Here is a 26564-nt window from a genome sequence, read left to right as displayed (position 1 = left end):
ATTGCTATCGCAATAACAAACCACAAGGGTTCGTAACTCTGGCTTCTCCGTAAGGCCTGTTGGTGAAGCGCATTTCCAGGCACTTCACGAACACTGTCGAGACATTCGACAGCTTTAGGATAGCGTTTGTCGCCTTACGCACGTTAAACGTAAGCACCTTTGCGGGGCGTTACGGTGCGCGTCCTTTCCAGTCTTTTAGTTTACTGTAGAGAAACGCAAACATAAAGAAGACGTTATGAAACAGGACGCCGTCTGGTGCCTCGTGCCAAACGTATCCACGCCAAGACGATCCATTAGCAACCATCCTGCTGTTGCTATGCGGACGCGTCTCGTTAGGCCTACGGGCGCTAGAATCGCCGAACGATCTAAAAACATTGACGCGCTTTGCGCTCATAACTAACCTTTCAGGTGAGTTTAGAGAAAGCGAAAGCTCATTGCAATGGTTAAAGGACGCGAGTCAGAGCGTAGCCGGCCATCACGAGAATTCACGCTGAAGCCGGGGCCATGGGTGCCGCCATGTTGGACAACGCTATTTCTTCGCGTCCGCAAACATTACGAACGTTAAACTCGCAAAGTAACGTACGTTATCAGAGCGCATGTAAACCACAGAAACCCAATAATGCTCGGAGCATCCGCAGTGAGGACGACGCTATTTCTTTACGTACGTAGTGCGTTTACGTTTGGTTGCAAACGATACTCTAAAACTCTATTAAAGAAAAGTGTACTTATAAAAATCGTCTTGGGCTATTTTTAAAAATTTCGGACGCTATTTCAGAATGCGTTTTTTTTGTGATTGCTACCAGAAATCTACAGACACTATTACCAAAATTCGCATGTACTAAGCGGTTCCACTATCGAGGTAACCTATTTCAAAATTCAGATGAAGGTGTTGCTTAAAACAGTTGCAGTACAGCGCTCGTGTTGGTTTATTTTGTTTCGTCGTGGTATCGAAGTGCGTTGCCATATTCCATATTCCATTATTCCACAAAATTCAGATTGGCCTGCTCCAGACTGCTTCAAAATGAAATTTTATCTGTTTCAACTTGCTCCAAAATACTATTTAGTCTGCTCCAAGCTGCTCCAGAATGCAATTTTGTCTGCCCCAGAATGCCCCAAAACGCAATTTTGCTTGCTCCAAAATGACTTTGGGCAGTCACACCCCTGTTAATGATATAGTAACATGGTTTGGCTCTGTTGGTTTTTCGTATTTCTTAAGGACGTTCGTTCATTGATTTCTCTTTTCCCTTTCTCAAAACGTGGATGGGACTCAAAACCGTAGCAGCGGCTTGACAAAGGTCCCGACTCTCAGTTCACACGCATCCGCGACCTGTTATCTCTGTGGTCACGCCTCTTTTGATGTTACATGCTTAGGTTTCTTTCTTTCTTTGTTTAGATGTAGATGGATAAAAAGGTAGGATACGTCAGAGCCGCCTATCCCAGCACCGTTACTCCAGAAAAAATAATGGAAAAGAAAAAGGAATAAAAAGAAACGATGTACACACGAACACAGGCGGCGCAATGATTGCCGCATCTACCGGCACCAGCACCGATAGCGCAGACTATGGGACGGCCGCACACTACACAGGCGTCAGGAAGTCTACACAAGTGTCTTCGTATATGCACATAAGGACACCACAACCGCTGGATCATCTTTTTAAATAGGAAGCACAATGTAAAAGAACAAAAATTAATGTCACTTATAGGCAATAGATTAGACTTCACTCAGGCGACCATAGCATAACTAGTGATCGCGGGTATGAATATCTGTGGGGAGGAGGTGAAGGATACCTGCATGCATCAGGTGTCACTGGCGACAATAATTCCGCAAGGACAAATGGCATCCGAGCGGCTACTTCGGTGCACGAAGCTGCTTTGCAATATGAAAGAGGGAGATGCGTTACAAACAGACGATATTACAGGCAAAAAAGTAAGTCAGCACTTCTTTAAGAATATCTTCTGAAACGCGACGGGCTCCTTTCCGAACAAACCAATCCGATGATGTTCGAGAACGAGAATCATATAGGCTGCACCTTTCCACGCGGCGCGGCCCCGCTGCTCTCTTTCCAAATAGATATGGGCGGGCTTTGCCAACCCTCGAGACGTGCGGTTGGCACGCCTTCTCGCAGCCACCGCGCGTCCGCCAGGAAACGTCAATCTGCCCAAGAGGCTACTGTGCTTGGGTTGCCCGCAAAGACCGCGCGGCCCCGGCGACGCCCGGGCAGCTGCTGCTCTGGGGGCGGGACCCTTCTGGTCGCGGCAACATGTTGGGGTTCGAGTGTGCAGCGACTAAAAACTCAGAAAGACGCAGTGAGGGCCAGGCCGAGGTACCCTACACGAGGGGGCACTGAAAGACGAGAAGGAAGAGACACACTGCACACACGCAGTCGAGCACCGATCGCCAATCACGAGCGGTGATAAGAGGCTGGTGCTTTTCGCTTGCCACACAGGGTGCTTGTTGATAAATACGTAAACGCATTCTTCAATGAAAAGGAAATGAAGCACAAGTTGAATGTAAGTCAAATAGTGTGAAAAGAAAAATTTGTACGGCCTAAATTAAGGAAAAATTATTTAAGACCGGACACCAGTTTGCATGAAATTAGCACGAAGAAAGCAAAGAAGAACATCTATTCTTTCGGCTTTAAACTCCTTTAGTGCGGTAGGACCTTAACAGGCTGTCACAGTGAACAGCGCCACCTCATTTGATTGCTTGCTTCTCAAGCAATGGCCCTAGCTGTCCGGCAACAGGACAGACGCGCCGTCAATTCATCGGATTCGCAGCCACGGTGACAACCGAGAGTCACGACTGCGCGCCCACGAAGCAGGCGGCCAAGTCAGAGAGCCCCCTCTAGCAACACTCGTGGATGTGAAAGACTCGGAGACAGGCAACGTTCCCTGATAAATGGCCTCGGTTTCAGGTGATACGGCGCTCCCAACCTGGGTGCGCTGTCATTCCGGCGTTCCTGCAGAAGGGACCGCAACCACGTTCGCTTATCCCTCCAGGAGGAAAGAGGATCCCACGTCCTCGAACCCCGAGTCGCAACAATACGAAGTCGACGGCAAGGGTCCCAGAAAACTGGAAGAATGCAAACATTATACTAATCCACAAAAAGGGATTCGTTAAAAAATTGGAAAATTATAGGCTTACTCCCAGTATTATATAAAATATTTAGCAAAATAATCTCCAATAGAACAAGGGCAACACTGGACTTTAGTCAACCAAGGGAACAGGCTGGCTTCAGGAAGGAATACTCTACAATGGATCACATCCATGTCATTAATCAGGTTATTGAGAAATCCGCAGAGTACAATAAGCCTCTCTATATGGCTTTCATAGACTACGAAAAAGCATTTGATTCAGTAGAGATACCAGCAGTCATAGAAGCATTGCGTATTCAAGGAGTACAGCCCGCTTACGTAAATACTTTGGAAAATATCTACAGAGATTCCACAGCCACCTTAATTCTACACAAGAAAAGCAGGAAGATACCTATAAAGAAAGGGGTCAGACAAGGAGACACAATCTCTCCGATGCTATTCACTGCGTGCTTGCAAGAAGTATTCAAGCTATTAAATTGGGAAGGCTTAGGAGTAAGGGTCGACGGCGAATACCTCAGCAACCTTCGGTTTGCCGATGATATTGTTTTATTCATCAGCACTACAGACGAGTTACAACGTATGATTGAGGACCTTAACAGGGAGGGTGTAAGAGTGGGGCTGAAGATTAAAATGCAGAAGACAAAGATAATGATGAATAACCGGGAAAGGGAACAAGAGTTCAGGATTGCCACTCAGCCTCCAGAGTCTGTGAAGGAGCACGTTTACCTAGGTCAACTAATCACGGGAACTCTGACCATGAGAAGGAAATTCACAGAAGAATGAAAATGGGTTGGATCGCACGCGGCAGACATCGTGAGCTCCTGACTGGAAGCATACCAATATCATTGAAAAGGAAGGTATACAATCTGACATATGGGGCAGAGACTTGGAGACTGACAAAGAAGCTTGAGAACAAGTTAAGGACCGCGCAAAGAGCGATGGAACGAAGAATGCTAGGCATAACATTAAGAGACAGAAAGAGAGCGGTTTGGATCTGAGAGCAAACGGGAATAGACGATATTATGATATTATCCCTTCATTCGACAGGGAGAGAAACGCGCGCTTTGTCGACGCAGCCGAATATGCGAACGGCCAAACATACACCGCCGTAGTCATAGACGCAGAGTCAAAAATCAGAACCACATGCAGTGTATACACCAAACACTCGGAAATAGTGGAGGAAGTATAGCGATTGCGCTGGCCCTCACAGAGCAGGAATGCGAAGTCGTACTAAATGACTCGCAAACGGCAGTAAAGAATTATGCCAAAGGTCGAATTTCCAAGGAAGCCCTGTTCATTCTGGCCAAAGCGGGCAGATTCAATACCGCGAGCTCGAGGATCATATGGTTCCCCGCGCACGTCACCACGGAAGGCGACGCGCTCCCGAACCTGGCGCACCGGATGGCGCGAGACATGACCCGCCGCGCCGAACAGGGCAACGCCTCTCGCACGATAGCGAACGCTTCTCGAGCAGAACGGGACAGGTTCACCAGATACGACATAACCAGTGTATATTTGAACGTCAGAAGGATATACCCACCGCCGAGTCCCAAATTGAACAGGAGGCAGGCCGTCGCCTGGCGACAACTCCAGACGAACACCTTCCCTAATCCATTCCGTCTGAAACGTATCTTCCCAAATAAGCATCAGGACGACACGTGCAAATTGTGCCAGGAAGGACCAGCAACACTCAAACACATGCTGTGGGAGTGCAATGTAGTTATAGGAGGGATGGCAGTTACTCCGGACACCCTGTCGTCGAGGTGGGCCGCCGCTCTGCGCAGCTCAGACCTCGGAATCCAGATGGGCAGTCCAGCAAGCCCGTGAGGCGGCGTTGAGGCAGGGCCTTGACGTTCCCCCGTGGGAGACCTGAGCCCGGGTCGCGTTAAACCTTGCCGGACGTACAAGAAAGTTGTATCCATCCATCCATGAAGAGAAAAAATGGCGCTGAGCAGGTAATGTAATGCGCAGATTAGATAACCGTTGGACCATTAGGGTGACAGCATGGAGATCGCAGGGAGAGGCCTTCGACCTGCAGTGGACATAAAATAGTCTGATGATATATATATATATATATATATATATATATATATATATATATATACTTAAAGATGTGTGCATTCGTACACGCTTCGCTGAGGCGGTGCTAGATGGCGCGGCGTGTCCATAGAGTAGCCCTTGGGAGGAGCCGGGCTGCATGACGCCTGATACACGACGCTTTTTGGCGGTTGTACATAAGACGGTGTGTCGGTACATTACTTCACTGCTAATGGCATTAACGTCGACATTCATGGTGAAAAGGATTCTGCCGAATTTTTATTTTTCTGTCTTTTTTTGCTGACAATAGTACCGCGTGGTCGTTCGTCGCTGCTCCTCAGTGATCAGTATTTAAATGACAGAAGTATTAAGGGGGAATCGAGGGTTACCGCGTTGTGGTTTATCACAGTATATTCGTGTACTGCAGGTACAGTAAGCCACGAAAAAAAAAAAGACACGTTATTCGCAGCCAATGCCACGGTCATTACACGTATTCTATTTTGAGGGTACAAGTGTCTGACGAGCCAGTTCAGACCTTCGGACTCCAGCTACCCTTGGTGCACAAGCTCTCCGGCGCGTCGAGATGCGAGATGAACGCCGCAGCTGCTCCACCGGTTCTGCAGGGATCGCGGCCAACGCCTTCCTTGTCGTTCCAGGGAGCACGCGGCTGGATTTACAAGGCTCCTCTCCTAGCAAGGAATTGCTGTCAGGCATACAGTCTTTTACGCTACATTTTAAGCAACTATTGAATAGCAGAGGCGCCGAGCCACATGGGACATTGAACTGTTGTCGCGCGCGCAGTGGCTTGCCTACTTTTGTCAAAGGGCAGTCGCACGCAACAGTCGCATGTTTCGGGCACTGCAGGTTCTGGATTTTATAGCCGTGCGTTAGTCCCGAGCCAGGGATGAGCTGGTAACAATGTAAAAGGAAGCACCGGGTTCACGCACTTGTTCAGTGTTGTGCGCATCAGTGCGACTGTTTGAATGAACTAGCTTTAACGCCGGCTTATAATCGGGGGTGTTGATCCACCTGAAATGGCAGCGCACAAAGGCTGTGCGGGTGCCGTAAAGCCGCCCATTCTCGCGTCCTCTGCCAGAGCTCATCGCCGTCCGCTCCCCCGATTGCTGTCGAGTGCGCGGGGTGCGCGTAGCCGCTGCCGCGGGGCCGCCCTCGCCGCCGACCGCAAATTGCCCCGAAAGAGGAAAGCCAACTTCTCCACAATCTGTCTCGTTCTCCACGTGCCTGCCTCGTGCTCGATCAGTTAGTTCCTCTTTCTCGGCTCTGCGCGTAAAGTTGCGTGCAGAGCACTCACGTGGCACGCATCGTTTCAACTTCGCTTTGTCGGTCGTTAACGGCCTCTGCTAACTGTATCTCTGGACCGACCTGTGCAGTTGCGTTGCATGAAAAATGTGTGTTATGAAGCTTGTCGCCCTGTGGGGGTCATTTCGACGGTTGAGCGATGGCTCAAGCCCGTGTGGTCCGACATCGAAGGGGCTACACAACGTAGCGACAGACCGCCTGTCCGCGTATGTAAAACGCTCGTTCTCATTTTGCCAGCGGCACGCCGAGGCTTTTCAGGCTGAAACGATGGCACCTGATGGCCAAGTTGTCATCTGTCGTCGCACAAGATTATATAAACAGACCAACGCCCCGCGGTTGTTACGCAGCGATGTGTACATGACTTTGGCACCACTATGAAAGTGCAGGAACTTTGATGGAAGAAAGCATCCATAATCTTTATTATAATTATTATTATGACGTGTCTTATTACGGAATGATTTATACAGTGTTGTGCTTGGCCGAGCGCATGGAGGCTGTGGGCGCGGGAGACGCCGAGAGCAGTGGATGTATTTACGAGGCGTTCACTGCTGTCTCCTTCTGAGGCGAGAAGCGGCCGCACAGGCTGTCGCTCGACGCACCGAAATGTGCAGCTCGCTCATTGTGAGCGTTGGCAGCAAGCTGTGCTTACCTGATGATGATGACGATGATTTAGTGGCATCCCGTTTGAAACGAGGCGGGGACAAATCGTCACCTATAGCCTGGTTGAGTTACTCAGGTATGCTATCAATGATTTCCCTTATGTAGCATTCTGCTATATATCTTTTTAATCTTCTCTATCTGCCTTGTACCGCTGCCTATGCCTGTAATGGATCCGGTCGTATCCCTGCTTCTTTTTTCACCAATACTCTGAACGTGTCTTGCATATCTCGACTGCTGACCGGTTGATGGTGCGTTAAATCCAAGCGCTTCTGTAAGTTGTACGTTACGTACTGGTCTCGCTGGATGAATCCCTCCGCATATTCCGTAAGCATGTGTGCTGAGCGGTCTCCGGACTTTTGCTGCACGTGCCTCATCTAATTGCGAATATTTGCTTCGGTACGTGTTTGTCCTTGGGCAACCAGCTCGAGCTTCAAAAAGCAAGGCACTTCCCTTCGTGTTGTCGATTTTTCCCTTCAACTTTCATTCTTGTAAATCTCCATGGTCTGTCTCGTTTCCATTCTGTGCACCCAATTCCCTGTCCCTGTTTCTCTCACTTTCTTTCTGATTACTCCTGGTTGTGTATCTACACTTTCAGTTATCCTGTACTTGGTTGCCAACTTTCTTGACCTCTTTCTTCATTCTGTCTCCATGCTTTTTAGGTACAGACACTTGTGCACTTCAGCCGCCCATTTATTTTGATCCATGTTCCTGGGCCTTTCTTCAAAACTGATTTTGCTCTGCGCTTCTCTGACTTCAAACGAGGCCCAACCCACGTCCCCCTGCGCTGCCTCATTTGTGGTTTTTCCATGGGCTCCCAAGGCCAACTGGTGCGCCGAACTTTGGTTAGCTTCCAGCCCCGACGATATATCCGATTTTAGACACAGAATGCCACTTACGAATGCCAGTGCTGACGCCGTCACTCCCTTCCCAGGTTACACGCACCTCCTCACATTAATTGCCGAGACCCACGGCGCGTCCGGTGTCGGCGCCTGCACGAGCGCGTGATCCCGGAGGCTGTGCACCGCGCTGCTGTCGCGCATGCTGCCGCGTCTCCGTGTCAGGTGCACATTCGAGGTTTGCGGCTGTGCTGTTAGTCGATCACATTCAATAATAGTGACGGTCGTGATGGCTTGGTGTTCGGTTAATTTCCGTCGGGTCAAAAGGTAACATCAATACAAAGGTTGTTTACTGCTGTGACACACAGGTAACTGCGGAGCCAGGCCTAATGGTATAACATGCCCCAGGACGCACTGAGACACGTATAACTTGACGTCTAGCGCCACAGTTATCGATGGATTGCTCCCGTAAATGTGACTTTGGCCCACATTAGATTTAGAGATGATGAAACATATATAAAGCTAACACATCGGTTGCCGGGTCAACCTTAAATATAGAAGGGCGCACCTTTGTAGCAGCTATTGTGGACTGGCGATGTCTGTGCTCCTTCCAGCGCAACGCAAAACCTAGCTTGCTGTCTGTCACTGCCGCATTTCTCTAGTTATATTGCTGCAGCCAGACCAGACGCAATGGTTCCCCGCCGGCTTTGTATGAGCTGACATTATGCAACCATCTCGCAGAGCGGGCTAAAACATCTTCACACCATTCCACACCAAGCGGCGGCGACGCATTCAAAAGCACCGGTCCGACTCGCACAAGGCGAAAAGGAGAAAAGGCTCGCAGGGCGTTGGTTACCAAACGTTTCCTCCTCACCCTTGCAAAAGTATATTCAAATGTGAGGGCAACACAATTGCACAAAAAGGCGAATAAGCACCTTGGTATCTCGATGCGAACGTGTGAGAGCGGAGGGAGCAAAAACAAACGCTGCTGTCACCAAGCACATTAAAATGGATATACTTCGCAGAATATGTGGAGAGCGCGTAGATACCGAGTCTCGCATTGTAAATGCAGTAGTATATACCTGGGCTCGGATACGGAATTAGTTTCAAAGTTAAGCAAATGGCTATCGGTAGACCAGCATTAGGCATTCCTTCAAAGGAACTAATACAGGCTGAAGTGTAGGGGTGGTCAGTGTTGGAAGCATAGCAGGCAATAGAGAAGAAAACGTATACGAAATGCGGTTGAGGCAAGTGGAGAGAAAGCGATGGATTTTTCAGGTGTACCTGTACCGCTTCGCCTTGGACGCTCAGTATAAAAGGACATGTATTACTTGCAAGAAAATACTGATGGCAAGGTTGTGTTCACTTACATCTGCATCTGTGTCAGATGCACAGAGGCCGATTGTGGGGCGTGGGCCGTTTCTATCTTTTTCGCTTTCTTTCTGCCCCCCCCCCCTCCCCCATCCTCCTTCGCCGCTAAGTGTACTTGGAACAAAGAACAGAAAAGGCCACCGTTAACAGTATGGTTGCATGCAGTTCAAATGGGCACGAAGCGGACGGATGTGAAACTTCCGCAGTAAACCTGAATGGTGTGCACCTGATTTTCCCTTTCTTCTTCCACATGCAGGTGCAAGGACGACCGGACGCGGCCGCCATGATGGTCAGCCCTCGCCTTCGGAAGTTGCTTCCGCTTATGGCTGTTTCCTTCTCTTTTTTTGCCGGTGAGTGGAGCGCAGGATACACTCTCTGTTACACACTCTGTCAGTGACCTTCTTGAGGCGCAGCACAGACGCCTCTTTGTCGTAGCGCATTTTAAAAACATTTCGTTGTTTCTCGTTTTTGTAATGGGGCGTTCAAGTATCTTATTTCTATGCACTGTAAAATTCGCATCAAGGTTATCATCTGTGATCCTGCTATTTCCCTCGTGGCCATCATCTCCGGGATACGCGCAATGCATTCGCAGCCACAGGCAGCCTGAGCCCATTCCTGGGCCTGCAGCTGCGCGCCGTCGGGTTGTCCGATGAGGAGTCCGTGCTGGTGATCACGGCGGCCGCGTTCGCCAGCCTTCTTGGTCCCGTGCTCGTGGGGCTGGTGGCTGAGCGGCGGCGGGCCTACCGGTCGCTGTTGGTGCTGTCGCTGGTGCTGGCAGGCGCCGGCTACTCGGCGCTGCTGGCAGTGCCCCCCGTGGTGCGCAGTCCGCGCAGCCCGCTGCTCGAGTTCGACTGCCCGTCGGGTCTGTACCTGGAGCGCTGCCCCGAGTGGGACTCGTGCACGGCGTCCGAGCTGAACCCGCTGGGGCTGGCCACGTTCCGCGTGTCCAACTGCCACTACCAGTGCGGCGGTAACCGCAGCAGCAGCGCCGAGCGGCGGCAGCCCATCCACTTCTGCTTCCTGAGCCACGAGGGCAACCTGTGCATCATCCACGAGGCCGGCACGCGTGACAATTCCACCACCGAGTTCGGCGCCAGCTTCCTGGCCAAGACGGCGCGCACGCTGGTCGACGTGAGCGTGGCCAAGTTCCTCGAGCACGAGGGCAGGGGCGACGACGAGCTGGTCGACGTGTGCAGCTTCGACCTTCTCGCACCCATCGTGGTCAACCAGAAGCAGTTCAACGACTACGAGTGCCGGCCGCACCCGGAGGGATGCACCATCCGCTGCTCGGTGGCCGTGGCCGACAACCTGGGCCGCCGCATGCAGTCGGCACGCTGCACGCAGGTCAAGGGCGACCCGCAGCTCACGTTCTGGGCCACGCTGGCGCTGCGGGTGTTCGCCGACCTGTGGCTCATGACGGCATTCTACCTGGTCGAGGCGGTCACGGTGCTCTCCATCAACGACTTCACCGGTCTCTACGGACGCATCAAGTTCTGGGCTGCGCTGGGCGTCGCCATATCCGCAGTCGTGACCGGAGTGCTGGTCGACTACTACAGCGAGCTAACGGGGGCCGCCGACTACTCGCCGGCGGTGTTTGTCTTCGACGGGCTCGCTCTCGTCTCGTGTGCGCTGGCGGCGTTCCTGCCCGCCGTGGAGGACAAGAAGGCCAACCACCTGCTCCACTACGGCCTTGGCCAGGAGCCCCGCTTCTGCTCGCTAGACGCGAGCGTTCTCTTCTTGCTCGTGCTCGTGCTGGGGACGGTGTGGGGCTACATGGAGACGTACCTGCCCTGGATGTACGCCGAGATGGGTGCCAGCCACCTGCTGGTGGCGCTGTCGCTGGCGCTGCCCATGGGCTGCGCGCTACCTTTCCTGGCCATCGCCAAGAACCTGGTGCGCAACATCGGCCGCGCCAACCTGCTCGTGTTCGGCTTCCTCTTCTACGCGACGCGCGCCGCCGGCCTCTCCTTCGTCACGGCCCGCTGGTGGGTCGCGCCTTTCGAGGCCATGGAGACGTTCACGCTGCCCGTGCTCTGGGTCGCGCTGGTCGCGGCCGCCCAAAAGGTGGCGCCCTCCAGCCAGAGGCTCACCGTCCAGTGCGTCCTCGTCGTCCAGCACTTCTGCGTCGGTACGTTCGAGTAGCTGTGCAAGCGAGCGCTGTGGGCGCACGCAGCTTTCTCTGGTCGCAGGCCGCGGAACGGGCACCATCGCGGGCTTCTTCCTGAATGCCACTTTCGGCCAGCGGACCACGTTGCGCGGCGTGGCTGTTGTGTGCGCGGGTGTGGGCCTGCTCTACCTGTTCCTGTACCACACGTGCCTGCGCAGGATCCGCAGGAAAAGCCGCCGCCGCCAGTCCGCCATGCCCGGTAAGAGCTAGAGTCGGGTGGCGTGCGGCATGGCAGCTGGGACACGTTCTGCGCATCTCGGGCCCAACGCGTATGGTGACCTTGCACTGCACATTTTCCCATGCCTGCTGTTAGGAATGTATTTAAATGGCAGGTTTCATTGCCCCTTCTGTACACTCGCGGAAGCGTAACACCGGGCTGTCCTAAAGGACGCCTTGTCGTTCTTGACGACTCGGCATTTAAGTGCATTTTACAGAGAGCTGAGGTTTATAACGTAGCGTGTATCATGGTTTAGCGAACAATTGCGTCAAAGGAAAGAAACCTATTTTGGGCGACCTTATAAGAAAATACCCTCCTCCACAGACAGTCTACTTGAACTCTTGTCATCACCTCGTACCACGCGCCGGTGGAGTTCTTCGGCCGCAGGTGCCGTTTGGGGGTCTGTGGAAATATTGAGCAGGAGGTCCCATTTCACAAATGCTGTTTTCAAATGAAGCGAAAGCAGAACGGGGCTGGCAATCACTCAATCAATCAATCAATCAATCAATCAATCAATCAATCAATCAATCAATCAATCAATCAATCAATCAATCAATCAATCAATCAATCAATCAATCAATCAATCAATCAATCGAGAATTTATTTAACGTGCCCAGGAACAACACTGAAATCTTAGTACTGGTGCACAAAAAAAGAAGCTATCAGCCCAAGCACTCCGTACCAGGCAAGTACCCAGGGGGGGGGTGCCCCCCCCCCCGAAGTTAAGCAGCGTACCCCTCCCCCCCCCCCCTCCCCGTCCACGCCACCAATCCTTACACGCATTCCTAAAACGCCGCCAAATCAATGTTGAGACTTGACAGCTATTTGGTGGTCAACATTTTGATGCCTCTTTCACTCCTTTTGGATGACGGTATTTATCGGCACTTCCTGGGGGGCCAGTTTTCTCATCGGTTCGGTGCCCGCGCGATTAATTCGAGATGCGTTCAGTGGTCACCATGTATTCAACGGTCACGCGCATGGCTGTTGCTTCGTTAGTTCAACTTATTTTGTTGAGACTAATCCAGGGACCAGGAAAGGGATTCGGTTCGTAGTCAGCTGGTCTGCATGCTTGAGGAACGAGTTGCAGCCGGAGAAAACGCCAGTTCATTAACTTTTCCTTTTGCTTCATTATTTTCTCGAGTGACGGCTCGCCGCCGCGACGCTAGCAGATCGTCGGAGCCATATTACCGCGATATGGGTTCGATAAAGTGCAAATTACAATAATACGAAACAGCGTCCATCATCAAACCATGCAATAACCCTTAAACCCATAAGCAATGCGACTGTCACCCGTTACCTCGTCTAGGTTTCCCCTAATTGTACAGCACTTTTTGTGCAAAATTCGCAACCGCAATCAAGAGTCGCAAGGAGTTGAGAAACTAAGCCAAGGCAACAGCCAAACAGGAATGAAAAGTGAAATTAACAAATTGAACCATTGTTTATTAAAATATTTATGGATCAGCATCTTTCTATTTAAAAAGTAACTAGAGAAAACGCTGCCGGAAGCGGAGAACAATTCTGTGCATTTTGAATGACACTCCTACAGTTATCAGTCGAGGCGCATGATGTAGGCAATTCTCTGCTGTACTTATGTAGGTGTTTTTCTAACCTTCCGCGGTGGGCGCAGTGTGGCAATATAGCAAATGTGGCAATATGCAGGCAAAGTTTGAAATGCATGTGTCCGTTAGGCGTTATATAAAAATTGTTACACTCTCGTTTTAGGCCCGTCCAAAACCGTCATATGAACAGCTTAGAAACCTTTCCCTCTGGCCTGGGAGGGCCGTAAACGGCAGGGTTTGCATGTTTTGAAGTGGGGACTAATCTATGGGTCACGTGTACAGAAGGTTTCAAGTGTCTAGGGTTCGCTCTAAATATAATTTCTAAATAATCGTGTTGTCCCTATTTTTACACCTTATACACAGCATATGATTGCTGTTTCACATTGTCCTTGGTGAACCATGGGAAGCACAGTGCCTGTATTTCGTTGGACCAGGAAGCCTGTCGCGCGCCAACGTAAATGATTATTCCCTGCACTTAACTGAAATCATTGTAGAAAGTTACTTATTCGGGTGTTGCAGAGTGTTATACCGCCGTGATTCGCTACATTTCCCAAAGTACTAAGACAACTGCGCAAGACACCAACTTCCAATTCGGTAAAATTAGTTGGAGTGTTAAGTGCGAAGCGTGGCGAAGCTTTTGTTTTGTTAGTTTAAATAGATGCGTTACAAATAATTACTGAAGCCTCGTTTTTTTCCTTACTTTCATGTGTCATATGTTTGCAGTTGGTTTCTCCGGCGTCCGTGGAAAACTAGTCAAGGGGCATTGCTTATATTTCGGAAAAGTAAGTGCCACATTATGGGTCATGTGTACGCAAAGTTGGAAATATTTGGGCTAATTGCGGCGTCTGCAATAAATTGCATATTCAAGGGCTCCATAGAACTATCAGTGTGTTTTACGAACGGCGCAAAACTTAGCCCGCTGCCATTGCATAACTAAATACGCTACCAAGATCAAACTTGGCAGAAGTATGCCGTCAACTATGAAAACTCTGTGCGCGAATGCATGCGAGCGTGTCCAATGCGCATCTCTCTGCATTCCGAAGGAAGCGCGCCACCCCGATCGATGTCGCGCTTCCCAACGCGCAGAAAGAACTTTGCGTTACACAATCTTGGCAGAAGTGGGGGGCATCATAAATGCAATGTGCCCCGAAACTTTAACATTACCGACCTATTTATTGAACCCTCCTCCTTTCGGTATAGCCATGCATTATAACGACGTTCGCCGGGTGTTCTCGATGAGCCAAAGGATGCACGTTGTTTCTGTTTGGTGAAAATAACAGCCGGGCAAGCATTATCTTTGTCTTCTGCACATTAATCTCCAACTTCACTCTGACACCCTCCCTATTAAGGTCCTCAATCATTTGTTGTAACTCGTCTGCAGTGTAGCTGAATAGAACAATGTCATCGCCAAACCCAAGGTTGCTCAGATATGTTCGCCGTCGATCCCTACTCCTAAGCCTTCCCAGTTTAATAGCTTGAATACTTCTTCCAAACACGCAGTGAATAGCATTGGATAGATTGCGTGTCTCTGTCTGACCCCTTTCTTTATAGGTATCTTCCTACTTTTCTTCTGTAGAATTAAGGTGGCTGTGCAATCTCTGTAGATATTTTCCAAGGTATTTACGTAAGCGGTCTGTACTCCTTGATTACGCAATGCCTCTATGACTGCTGGTATCTCTACTATGAAATCGTAATCTATGAAAGCCATATAGAGAGGTTTATTGTCCTCTACGGATTTCTCGATAACCTGATTAATGACATGGATGTGATCCATTGTAGAGTATCCTTTCCTGAAGCCAGCCTGCTCTCTTGGCTGACTGAAGTCGAGTGTTGCGCTTATTCTATTGTAAATTATCTTGATGAATATCTTGTATAATACTGGGAGTAAGCTAGCGGGCCTATAATTTTTCAATTCTTTAACGTCTCCCTTTTTGTAGATTAGTATACTGTTTGCATTCTTCCAGTTTTCTGGGACCCTTGCAGTCCATAGACACTTATGTACAGTTTTCGACAGTTTTTAGACAGTTTTCCAAGCATTATGTATCCTCCATCTTTGATTAAGTCGACTGTTCTTCCATCTTCTCCTGCCGCTCTTCCTCTTTTCATGTCTCGCAAGGCCTTTCTGACCTCATCTCTAGTTATAGGAGGAGTTTACGTATACTGTTCATTATTGTTTCGAATGTTCTACTCCTGAGTCCTCTGGGTACTGTACAGGTCAGTATATAATTCTTCCGTTGCTTTTATTATACCTTCGAGATTGCTGATGTTATTACCCTGCTTATCTTTCTGTGCATACATCTTGGTTTGTTCTATGCCAAGTTCTCTTCTCACTGATTTCAGGCTGCGTCCATTTCTCACGGCGCCTTCAGTCTTTCTCACGTTACAGTTTCGAATATCACTTATTTTCGCCTTGTTGATCAGTTTCGACAGTTCCGCGAATTCTATCTTATCTTTTGATTTGGACACTCTCATTGTTTGTCGTTTCTTTATTAGGTCCTTTGTTACTTCGGAGAGCTTGCCTTCTGGTTGCCTTGGTGCCTTGCCTCCCACTTCAATTGCTGCCTCTGAAGTCAGCCAAGTTACGGTTTCATTCATTAGCCCTATGTCATCATCATATGTCTGTTCTAAGGCTGCATATTTATTTGCAAGTACCAGCCTGAATTTGTCTGCTTTTACCCTTACTACCACTAGGTTTACCTGTTTTTTCTTGACCAATTTTACTCTTTCTCTCTTCTAATTGAGGTGAATCCTAGCCCTCACTAACCTATGATCACTGCACGTTACCCTACCTATCACTTCTACATTCTGCACTTGGCTGGGATCGGCATAAGGTATGAAATCAAGTTCTTTCCTTGCTTCACCATTAGGGCTTTTCCAGGTCCACTTTCTGTTGCAGCGCTTCCTGAAAAAGGTGTTAATTAATCGAAGCTTCTACCAGCATCTTTCCTCTAGCGTTCCTAGAATCGACGTCGTAGTTGCCAATTGCTTGTTCAACAGCTTGCTTTTTTCCCACTTTTGCATTGAAGTCGCCCATTACTATACTATACTGAGTTTGCACTTTTCTCATCGCTAATTCAACATCTTCATAAAACTGGTCTACTTCATCATCATCGTGACTGGATGTTGGAGCGTAGGCTTGTACTACCTTTAATCTATACCTATTATTAAGTTTGATTACGACTAGAGCTACATTCTCATTAATGCTGTAGAATTCGTCAGTGTTGCCCGCTGTGTCCTTATGGATTAGGAATCCTACCCCGTATTGCTTCTTATCTGGGAGGCCTCTGTAGCAGAGGACATGGCCGTTATTCAGCAATGTATATGCATCACCAGTTCTAATCTCACTAAGGCCAATGATATCCCAAACAATGCCACATAATTACTCAAGGACTCCGGCTAAGCTAGCCTGGCTCGGCAGAATTAGGGCACGATTTTTATTAATCATACCATAAGAAGCCAACAACCAAAGACACCAAGGACAGGACAGGGGAAATTGCTTGTACTTACTAATTCCGAACATCCGAACTCTGTCGAGTGAGGCTAGCTTAGCAGGAGTCTTTGAAGAACTATCTGGCATTGTTCGAGATATCATATATATACATTGTCACAGACAACCACAAAAGACTTCGGTCAACGCTATAGATCTTTTTATGAAGCTGTCCTGGCGCCTTCGTCGTTGTCTTCTTTTTGGGAGCAACGCAACATGCCTAGCAAGTTGCGCCGAATTGCACCGAGTGGCTGTCAGTTGTGTCAAGGTCGTGTCATTACCCCCCTCCCTAGAAGCATCGTTTCGATGCGGAACATTTATGCACTGGAGATTGCCAGAGTGACACTGTTAAGGAAGACTTAGATGGTGAGAGAGGTGTAGAGCTTTGCGGTCAGTGGAAGTAGTATAGCTTCAACCCAGAGACGTGAACGACATCGGACAGGCGTTGGCGTCGGGGACGGCGAGTGGTGCCTTATACTTCAGGAATCACAGGAATCGCCGAGTAGTTGAACGATCCTATAAGGTCCAAAGTAGCGGCGCAAATTTTTTTCCGACCGACCACGCTGGCGGATCGGTGTCCACACTAATGCTTTGTCACCGGGTTGATAAGTGACGTCTCGGTGACGAAGATTGTATCGGTCGGCGTCGTTCTGTTGTTAATAGCGGATACGCATTCGTGCGAGCTGGCGCGCCTCTTCGGCGCATCGAGCGAATTCGGCCGCATCAGTGAAAATATTAGAACAGTAGATGGGTATAACGTTGTTACAGCTTCTCGGTCATGCACCAAGCGAAAAGGGGTGAAGCTGGTAGTTTCTTGAACGGCAGTATTATATGCAAACGTAACATATGGGAGAACGTCGTCCCAGTTTTTGTGGTCGACGTTAACATACATGGAAATCATACCAGCGATCGTTTTGTTTAACCTTTCTGTGAGCCCATTCGTCTGGGGATGGTAGGCAGTAACTTTGCGGGGAATTAACTGTACCACTGAGATGCATGATATCTTCTGTGAGCTACGTTGTAAGTGCTGTGCCCCGGCCGGTTATAAGCACTGTTGGAGCACCGTGGCGGAGCACGATGCCATGTACAAAGAAGATCGCAATATCATTAGCAGTGCCTTGTCGGAGAGCTCGGGTTTTAATGTATCATCATCTGCCTGGTTACGCCCACTGGTGGGCAAAGGCCTCTCCCATACTTCTCCAACTGCCCCGGTCATGTACTAATTGTGGCCATGTTGACCCTCCAAACTTCCTAATCTCATCTGCCCACCTAACTTTCTGTCGCCCCCTGCTACGCTTCCCTTCCCTCGGAATCCATTCCGTAACCCTTAATGACCATCGGTTATCTTCCCTCCTCATTACATGTCCTGCCCATGCCCATTTCTTTTTCTTGATTTCAACTAAGATGTCATTAACGCGCGTTTGTTCCCTCACCCAATCTGCTCTTTTCTTATCCCTTAATGTTACACCTATCATTCTTCTTTCCATAGCTCGTTGCGTCGTCCTCAATTTAAGTAGAACCCTTTTCGTAAGCCTCCTGGTTTCGGCCCCGTACGTGAGTACTGGTAACACACAGCTGTTATATACTTTTCTCTTGAGGGATAATGGCAACCTGCTGTTCATGATCTGCGAATGCCTGCCAAACGCACCCCAGCCCATTCTTATTCTTCTGATTATTTCACTCTCATGATCTGGATCAGCAGTCACTACCTGTCCCAAGTAGATGTATTCCCTTACCACTTCCAGTGCCTCGCTACCTATCGTAAACTGCTGTTCCTTTCCGAGACTGTTAAACATTACTTTAGTTTTCTGTAGAATGATTTTTAGTCCCACCCTTCTGCTCTGCCTCTCCAGGTCAGTGAGTATGCATTGCAGTTGGTCCCCTGAGCTACTAAGCAAGCCAATATCATCAGCGAAGCGCAAGTTACTAAGGTATTCTCCATTTACTCTTATCCCCAATTCTTCCCAATCCAGGTCTCTGAATACCTCCTGTAAACATGCTGTGAATAGCATTGGAGATCGTATCTCCCTGCCTGACGCCTTTCTTTATAGGGATTTTGTTGCTTTTTTTATGGAGGACTACAGTGGCTGTGGAGCCGCTATAGATATCTTTCAGTATTTTTACGTACGGCTCGTCTACACCCTGATTCCGCAATGCCTCCATGACTGCTGAGGTTTCGACTGAATCAAACGCTTTCTCATAATCAATGAAAGCTATATATAATGGTTGGTTATATTCCGCACATTTCTCTATCACCTGATTGATAGTGTGAATATGATCTATTGTTGAGTAGCCTTTACGGAATCCTGCCTGGTCCTTTGGTTGACGGAAGTCTAAGGTGTTCCTGATTCTATTTGCAATTACCTTAGTAAATACTTTGTAGGCAACGGACAGTAAGCTGATCGGTCTATAATTTTTCAAGTTTTTGGCGTCCCTTTTCTTATGGGTTAGGATTATGTTAGCGTTCTTCCAAGATTCAGGTACGCTCGAGGTCATGAGGCATTGTGTATACAGGGCGGCCTGTTTTTCTAGAACAATCTGCCCACCGTCCTTCAACAAATCTGCTGTTACCTGATCCTCCCCAGCTGCCTTCCCCCCTTGCATAGCTCCCAAGGCTTTCCTTACTTCTTCCGGCGTTACTTGTGGGATTTAGAATTCCTCTAGACTATTTTCTCTTCCATTATCGACGTGGGTGCCACTGGTGCTGTATAAATCTCTATAGAACTGGTCAGCCACTTGAACTATCTGATCCATATTAGCAATGATATTGCCGGCTTTGTCTCTTAATGCATACATCTGATTCTTGCCAATTCCTAGTTTCTTCTTCTCTGCTTTTAGGCTTCCTTCGTTCCTGAGAGCTTGTTCAATTCTATCCATATTGTACTTCCTTATGTCAGCTGTCTTACGCTTGTTGATTAACTTGGAAAGTTCTGCCAGTTCTATTCTAGCTGTAGGGTTAGAGGCTTTCATACATTGGCGTCAGATCTTTCGTCTCTTGCGATAGCTTACTGGTATCCTGTCTAACGGAGTTATCGCCGACTTCTGTTGCACACTCCTTAATGATGCCCACAAGATTGTCGTTCATTGTTTCAACACCAAGGTCCTCTTCCTGAGTTAAAGCCGAATACCTGTTCTCTAGCTTGATCTGGAATTCCTCTATTTTCCCTCTTACCGCTAACTAATTGATCGGCTTCTTATGTACCAGTTTCTTCCGTTCCCTCCTCAAGTCTAGGCTAATTCGAGTTCTTACCTTCCTGTGGTCACTGCAGCGCACCTTACCGAGCACGTCCACATCTTGTATGATGCCAGGGTTAGCGCAGAGTATGAGGTCTATTTCATTTCTAGTCTCGCCGTTCGGGCTCCTCCACGTCCACTTTCGGCTATCCCGCTTGCGGAAGAAGGTATTCATTATCCGCATATTATTCTGTTCCGCAAACTCTACTGATAACTCTCCCCTGCTATTCCTAGTGCCTATGCCATTTTCCCCCACTGCCTTGTCTCCAGCCTGCTTCTTGCCTACCTTGGCATTGAAATCGCTCATCAGTATAGGGTATGTTGTTTTCACTCTACCCATCGCCGATTCCACGTCTTCATAGAAGCTTTCGACTTCCTGGTCATCATGACTGGATGTAGGGGCGTAGGCCTGTACAACCTTCATTTTGTGCCTCTTATTAAGTTTCAGAACAAGACATGCCACCCTCTCTTTAATGCTATAGGATTCCTGTATGTTACTAGCTATATTCTTATTAATCAGGAATCCGACTCCTAGTTCCCGTCTCTCCGCTAAGCCCTGGTAGCACAGGACGTGCCCGCTTCTGAGCACTGTATTTGCTTCTTTTGGCCTCCTAACTTCACTGAGCCCTATTATATCCCATTTACTGCCCTCTAATTCTTCCAATAGCACTGCTAGACTCGCCTCACTAGATAACGTTCTAGCGTTAAACGTTGCCAGGTTCATATTCCAATGGCGGCCTGTCCGGAGCCAGGGATTCTTAGCACCCTCTGCTGTATCGCAGGTCTGACCGCCGCCGTGGTCAGTTGCTTCGCAGCTGCTGGGGACTGAGGGCCGGGGTTTGATTGTTGTGTTCATATAGGAGATTGTGGCCAAGTGCTTCACCAGGGTGGCCAATCCTGCTCTGGTGAGGGAGTGCGTTACCGGTTCTGGTCACCGGGATCAGGCCACACTCCAGGCCTGTTTATGCAATTTTATCAACACGCGGATTTTTTTTTAATCTGGTGGAAAATTGCGCGGCACCGGGATTCGAACCACGGACCTCTTGCACGCGAGGCGGGTGTTCTACCTCTACGCCACCGCTGCGCGTGTAAGGTAATCTGTGGCAAGAGCAATCCAACGGTTACCAGCCCTCGACGTGGGGAATGGTCCAAGCAAATCTATGCCAACCTGCTTAAAAGGGATCCGCGGAGGATCAATGGGATGGAGAAGTCTAGATTCTCTGGCAGTCGCGGCATGTCTTCACGATTTGCTTTACTTCACGGTGAAGGTTAGGCCAGAAGTGCTTTTGGCGTATGCGTGAAAACATCCGTGCGAATCCCACGTGGCCCGAAGATGGCTCGTCGTGAGAGGCCCGCAGGATGTCGTCACGTAGTGTGGACGGTACTACAAGGAGGCAGGCGGTTGCGGTCGAGTGGAAACCCAATTTGTGGAGGACGCTGTCGCAGAAGAAAAATGATAACTTGCGGACGAACATACGAGGCGGCTCTGGTAGAGGGTTCTCAGGTAGTCGATGAGAGGCCGGAGTTCTGAAATATCGCGCTGTTGCTTGCTGATGTCTGATACTGTGATAATGGAAAGAAATGCGTCCTCTTCATCAACGTCGAATGCCGACGGTTGAAGTGGAGCACGCGCCAGGCAGTCGGCGTCGGTGTGTTTACGCCCAGACTTGAACACTATCGTCATATCGCATTCGTGCAAGCGAAGACTCCAGCGTGCAAGACGGCCAGTTGGATCCTTCAGATTGGCGAGCCAACACAGTGAATGGTGATCTGTCACAACTCGATACGATTGGCCGTACAAATATGGTCAGAACTTAGCATTTGCCCACACAACAGCCAGTGGCGTTGCAATGGGGAGGGCCGGGTGGCCGTGGGCCCCGGGTGCAAGGGGCCAGTAGGGGGGGGGGGGTGTCATATACGTCTGAAGACACCCCTCTTTGCACCGGCTACACCCAGGGGGGGGGGGGGTGACAGAAGACCTATGGGCCCCGGGTGCCAGACAACCTAGCTACGCCACTGACAACAGCCAAACATTCCTTCTCCGTAGTGGAGTAGTTCCTTTCAGCTGGAGAAAAAGGGCAGCTTGCGTACGCAATAACGCACTCGGCTCCATTTTGCCACTCTACGAGGACGGCACCAAGGCCAACGTTGCTGGCAGCGGCAGCGGCGACGTACGCACGTCATTTAATCAACTTGTCTGGATTTTTGCAGAGGCCGGCGCTTCATCTGATACCTGTAAGAGGATCCGAACTGGGCCGTGGCTGCCTGTTTCTTTCTCAAGAAAACAGACTACGTGAGCAACTCACCATTGTTCCATTTGCCTTTACCAGGACCAGGACTGTTCTGCGTGTCCCGCCATATGCCTGACTGTACCGTAACCACGGCCTTCTGTCGCTTCTGTCTTGGGGGCAGTGTTTTCACTGGAAAGCTGGGTTCACTCTGGCAGCGGCAGCGGCGACGTACGCACGTCATTTAATCAACTTGTCTGGATTTTTGCAGGTTGGTTTCATTTCTTATTCTGTGCTGTAGCATAGCTCCTCCCCTGTCGTCGCTGTTGCTGCCACGAGTCTTGTAGTGCTTTTACCTTGTTGTGACTACTGGTTAGAGTGTCGTATATGCCATATCTGTGCTGCCTTTAGGCTATGGAGGGTTCTGGCTCTGGAAGCCTGCGCGATGTCGCTAAGTCTCTTGCTGATAAGCAGCCAGGTACTATAAAGGAAGTCACAAAAGTGTTAGTTGAACTGACAGCTAAGCTTGAGGCGTTCGCGACGGACATGAGAAATGTCGTCGGTGGTGTTGCTAACTCCAATACAGAGATTCGCTGTGAACTTGGAGCCATTCGCGACTCCATTGGCTTTATGAACGATGGTTTCGAACAATTCAAGAAGGGTGTTGACGCGTTCCGTCGCGAGCTGACTGCAGTGACGGCTGAAAATCAGCGATGTAAAAGGGAAAATGAGCAACTAAGTAAAGAACTGAAAGAAGCAAAGAGAGAAATAGTTGAGCTGAAACAATACAGCAGGAACATGAACCTTGAGGTTAAAGGACTACCGTTAGTTGCAAACGAAGATCTGAGAAGAAGTGTTGGACAAATTGCCACATGTATAGGCACAAGTGTCACGGACAATGACATTGATGTAGTACATCGTGTCCCTTCTAAAGATAAAAATAAGCCAAACGTGATCATAAAGTTTTCGACTAGGTCTGCACGAGACAGAGTACTCTCTGCTGCGCGAACCGCTAAGTTAAGCACTGGGACCCTGGGCTTTGAAGAGAGTAATCCTGTATATATCAATGAGCATCCGTGCGTTGAAAACAAGCGTTTATTGGGTAGAGCTCGACAACTGAGGCGAGAAAAAGAATGGAAGTTTGTGTGGGTGTCACAGGGAAAGATCCTGATGCGGAAGTCTGAAAATTCGCCTGTCCTACATGTTACCTGTGACTCGGACCTAGACAAGGTGCGTTAGGTTACCCGCTATTGCATACTCAACGCCATTTATGTCATGGTGCCAACAGATAGAATGGCTCAAGAACAATCTAGGAACCTATGGTTCTTCTTGCTTTTCTCGATATTTTTGAAAACAGTTAACGGAGCGTTTCTTCAGACACCCACGCACATTTTCCGAATCTATGCGGCTTCGTACCTAGCAAATGCGCCTGATAGTGTCCTTATGTATGTAAGCTCTAAACTACTGTCGGAAACAGTTATTTTTATGAACGTTAACCTTTTGACCAATATTGTACACCTTAGAGTCTATAGTACATCAGTGTTGCACTCATTTGTTCTTGCTTGCTACAGTGCTGCGGTTGAGGGCGTTACCCACATAAAAATTAAATTCCCCTTAATATTTTCTTCAGCAGTTGGTCTTGCATATATAACGTCTTATTCGTCTATGCCAACGGCACTGTTTCTACATTGCAATGGCTGTCTTTTTTTCCTGAGAATTAAGTTTCAAAATGGCTCTGAAATGTACTAGTCCCTCTGAATTAAGCACGATTGTTGCGCATCAGCGCCTATCGACTCTGAGTTTCCTGCATATGAACATACAGTCAGCCCGTTCTAAAGAAGACGCATTGTGGAATTTTCTAGATGAATTTAAATTTAAATTTTCTGTCATTATGTTGACTGAAACTTGGTACTGCAATGAAACCGATATTGTGCATATTGATGGGTATAATGTGGCCTATATAAATAGAGAAACTAGAGGCGGTGGTGTATGCATATATGTGGAAACAAGTATTGGCTATCAGTATATTGATGATTGGTCTCGATGCTGTGAAGACATTGAAATTCTGTGTTTAAAATTCGAAAACTCTCTATTTACTGTTGTGTATAGACCTCCTCACGGCAACATCAACAAGTTTCTTCAATATTTAGATGAATTCTTTTGGTTTGTTAATGAAAATAATTATACATTAGTACTCGGAGGTGACCTCAACATTGACATGCTCACAAAGACTAGCAAACAAACTGACCTGTCAAATCTACTTCTTTCGCATGGCCTTTCAAATGTTATAACTACCCCAACTCGCATTACAGCTGCTACAGCCACCTTGATAGATCTATTTATAACAAATTCTGCTAACCTACTACACCATGGTCCGATAAGTATCGCTATCAGTGATCATTTACCAATTTGCCTAATTACTACGGTTGAAATTAAACAGAGGCACCCGGTGAAATCAGACATTTATTTCCAAGAAATTAATTCACAATCTCTTTCTTGCTTTCGTGACGAAATAAGCTCGTTAAGCTGGGATGACATACTCTCCTCTTCATCACCTGATAGCGCCTATGACCGCTTCATTAAGATCGTGTGCACAGTATACCAAAAACACTTTCCTTACAGGCACGTAAAAAAACCTAAACACGCTCGCAAGCCATGGATCTCCTCTAAGCTAATCAAGATGATAAATGAAAAGAATAGGCTGTACCATGCGTTTTTGAATAGCCGTGACCCAGATGATTTGAAGCGGTTTAAGAAATATCGAAATAACCTGACTAAGCTGCAAAAACAAGCTAAATGCGACTATTACTACTCCATGTTCGATGTTATCGTTGATGCAAAACAGACTTGGAATAAGCTGAATTCTGTTATATCATCAAGGCGACCCGCCAGTACTATTAAAGAGCTCAAGGTTGGTAATGAGGTTCTTAAAGATGAAGCACTCGCCAATAAATTTAATGATTACTTTGCCTCTCTAGTTGAAAGCACTTATGACCAAGATGCCTTGATGTATTTGCCCAGTCCCCTTACACATTCTTTGTATATTGATGAGACTGATGACACTGAGGTTTTAAATGTGTTCAAAAATTTTAGGCGATCTAAAAGTGAGGATGTGCACGGATTAAAAATACAGCCAATTCTTTTTGTTATTGACCTGCTCACCCCTTGCCTCACTCACATTTACAACATCTCCCTAACCTCTGGCATTTTTCCTCAACAGATGATAATCGCAAGGGTAGCTGTGGTTTACAAAGGCGGAGAAAGGGAAAACTTAAGTAACTATAGACCAATCTCAATTCTTCCACTGTTTTCAAAAGGTTTAGAAAAAATTATTCTCCTTAGGATGACTGCCTTTTTTAACAAGTATTCTGTTTTAACACCATGTCAATATGGCTTCAGGTCAGGCTGCTCGACTGAAACTGCTCTTCTTAAACAAAAGGAACTAATTTTGAAAAATATAGAGGCGAGGAAACTAACATTGGGACTATTCCTAGATTTCTCAAAAGCTTTTGACAGAATTAACCATGGAACACTATTAAAAAAATTGAATTGTTATGGTACACGCGGAATAGTTTTAGATTTAATTAGAAGTTATATAACCAATAGAAAGCAATGCGTATCAATAAATAGAAAATTATCTTCGTTTAAACTTATTACGCAAGGCGTGCCTCAAGGTAGCATATTGGGACCACTTCTATTTATCATTTACATAAATGACATTGTTAATATTGATGTTTCGATTACCTATATTATTTACGCAGATGATACTAGTTTATTCTTCTCAGGAACTAAGGAGGATCAACTCATCAATTTTGCAAATGAAATACTTCACAAGATATATAACTGGTCTGTAAAAAATTCTCTCCAGTTAAACTGCTCCAAGACAAAAGCGGTCCTCTTTAGAGCGAAGTCCACGCCTTGTGATCTAACCCAATGCCTCACACTCAATGACACAAAAATAGAACTTTCCGCTACAGCAAAAACATTGGGTGTTATTTTCCATGAATTGATGCTATGGGACCACCACACCGATTACTTACGAAATAAACTTAGTAAAGCGTTAGGTATGTTGCGCAGATGCCAGAGGCTACTACCAATACCACAGAAACTTATGGTTTATAACGCACTATTTGCTTCTCACCTGCGCTATTGTAACCTGGTCTGGTCAAATAGTACTAAGAAATCATTAGGTAATTTAGTTTCAGTTCAAAAGAATGCCTTACGTGCTATTTCAGACTTACCTTACAAAGGACATACGCGTGACATATTCCGGAAGTTCAAGATTTTACGTGTAGACCGCCTTTATGAGTATCAACTTATGTGTTCTTTTAAACGTGACATGATTAAGGGTA

The 26564-nt window shown here is 47.9% G+C and overlaps 1 protein-coding gene across 2 annotated transcripts in view; it reads left to right on the top strand.

The window, feature by feature from the left end:
• The window catches only part of LOC126535940 (major facilitator superfamily domain-containing protein 6-like), a 186492-nt gene that overhangs the window by 127825 nt on the left and 32103 nt on the right, over positions 1–26564 (top strand). For both annotated transcript variants that reach the window (XM_050182800.3, XM_055073361.2), the window contains 3 exons: positions 9577–9670; positions 9913–11448; positions 11510–11686. In XM_050182800.3, coding sequence (XP_050038757.1) covers positions 9604–9670; positions 9913–11448; positions 11510–11686 — 1780 coding nt within the window. In that variant the 5' untranslated portion in view covers positions 9577–9603. The remainder of the gene's footprint in view (positions 1–9576; positions 9671–9912; positions 11449–11509; positions 11687–26564) is intronic.

The sequence above is a fragment of the Dermacentor andersoni genome, chromosome 4 (assembly GCF_023375885.2).
Source record: "Dermacentor andersoni chromosome 4, qqDerAnde1_hic_scaffold, whole genome shotgun sequence".
Taxonomy (NCBI): domain Eukaryota; kingdom Metazoa; phylum Arthropoda; class Arachnida; order Ixodida; family Ixodidae; genus Dermacentor; species Dermacentor andersoni.
This window is presented reverse-complemented; position numbering and strand designations above follow the sequence as displayed.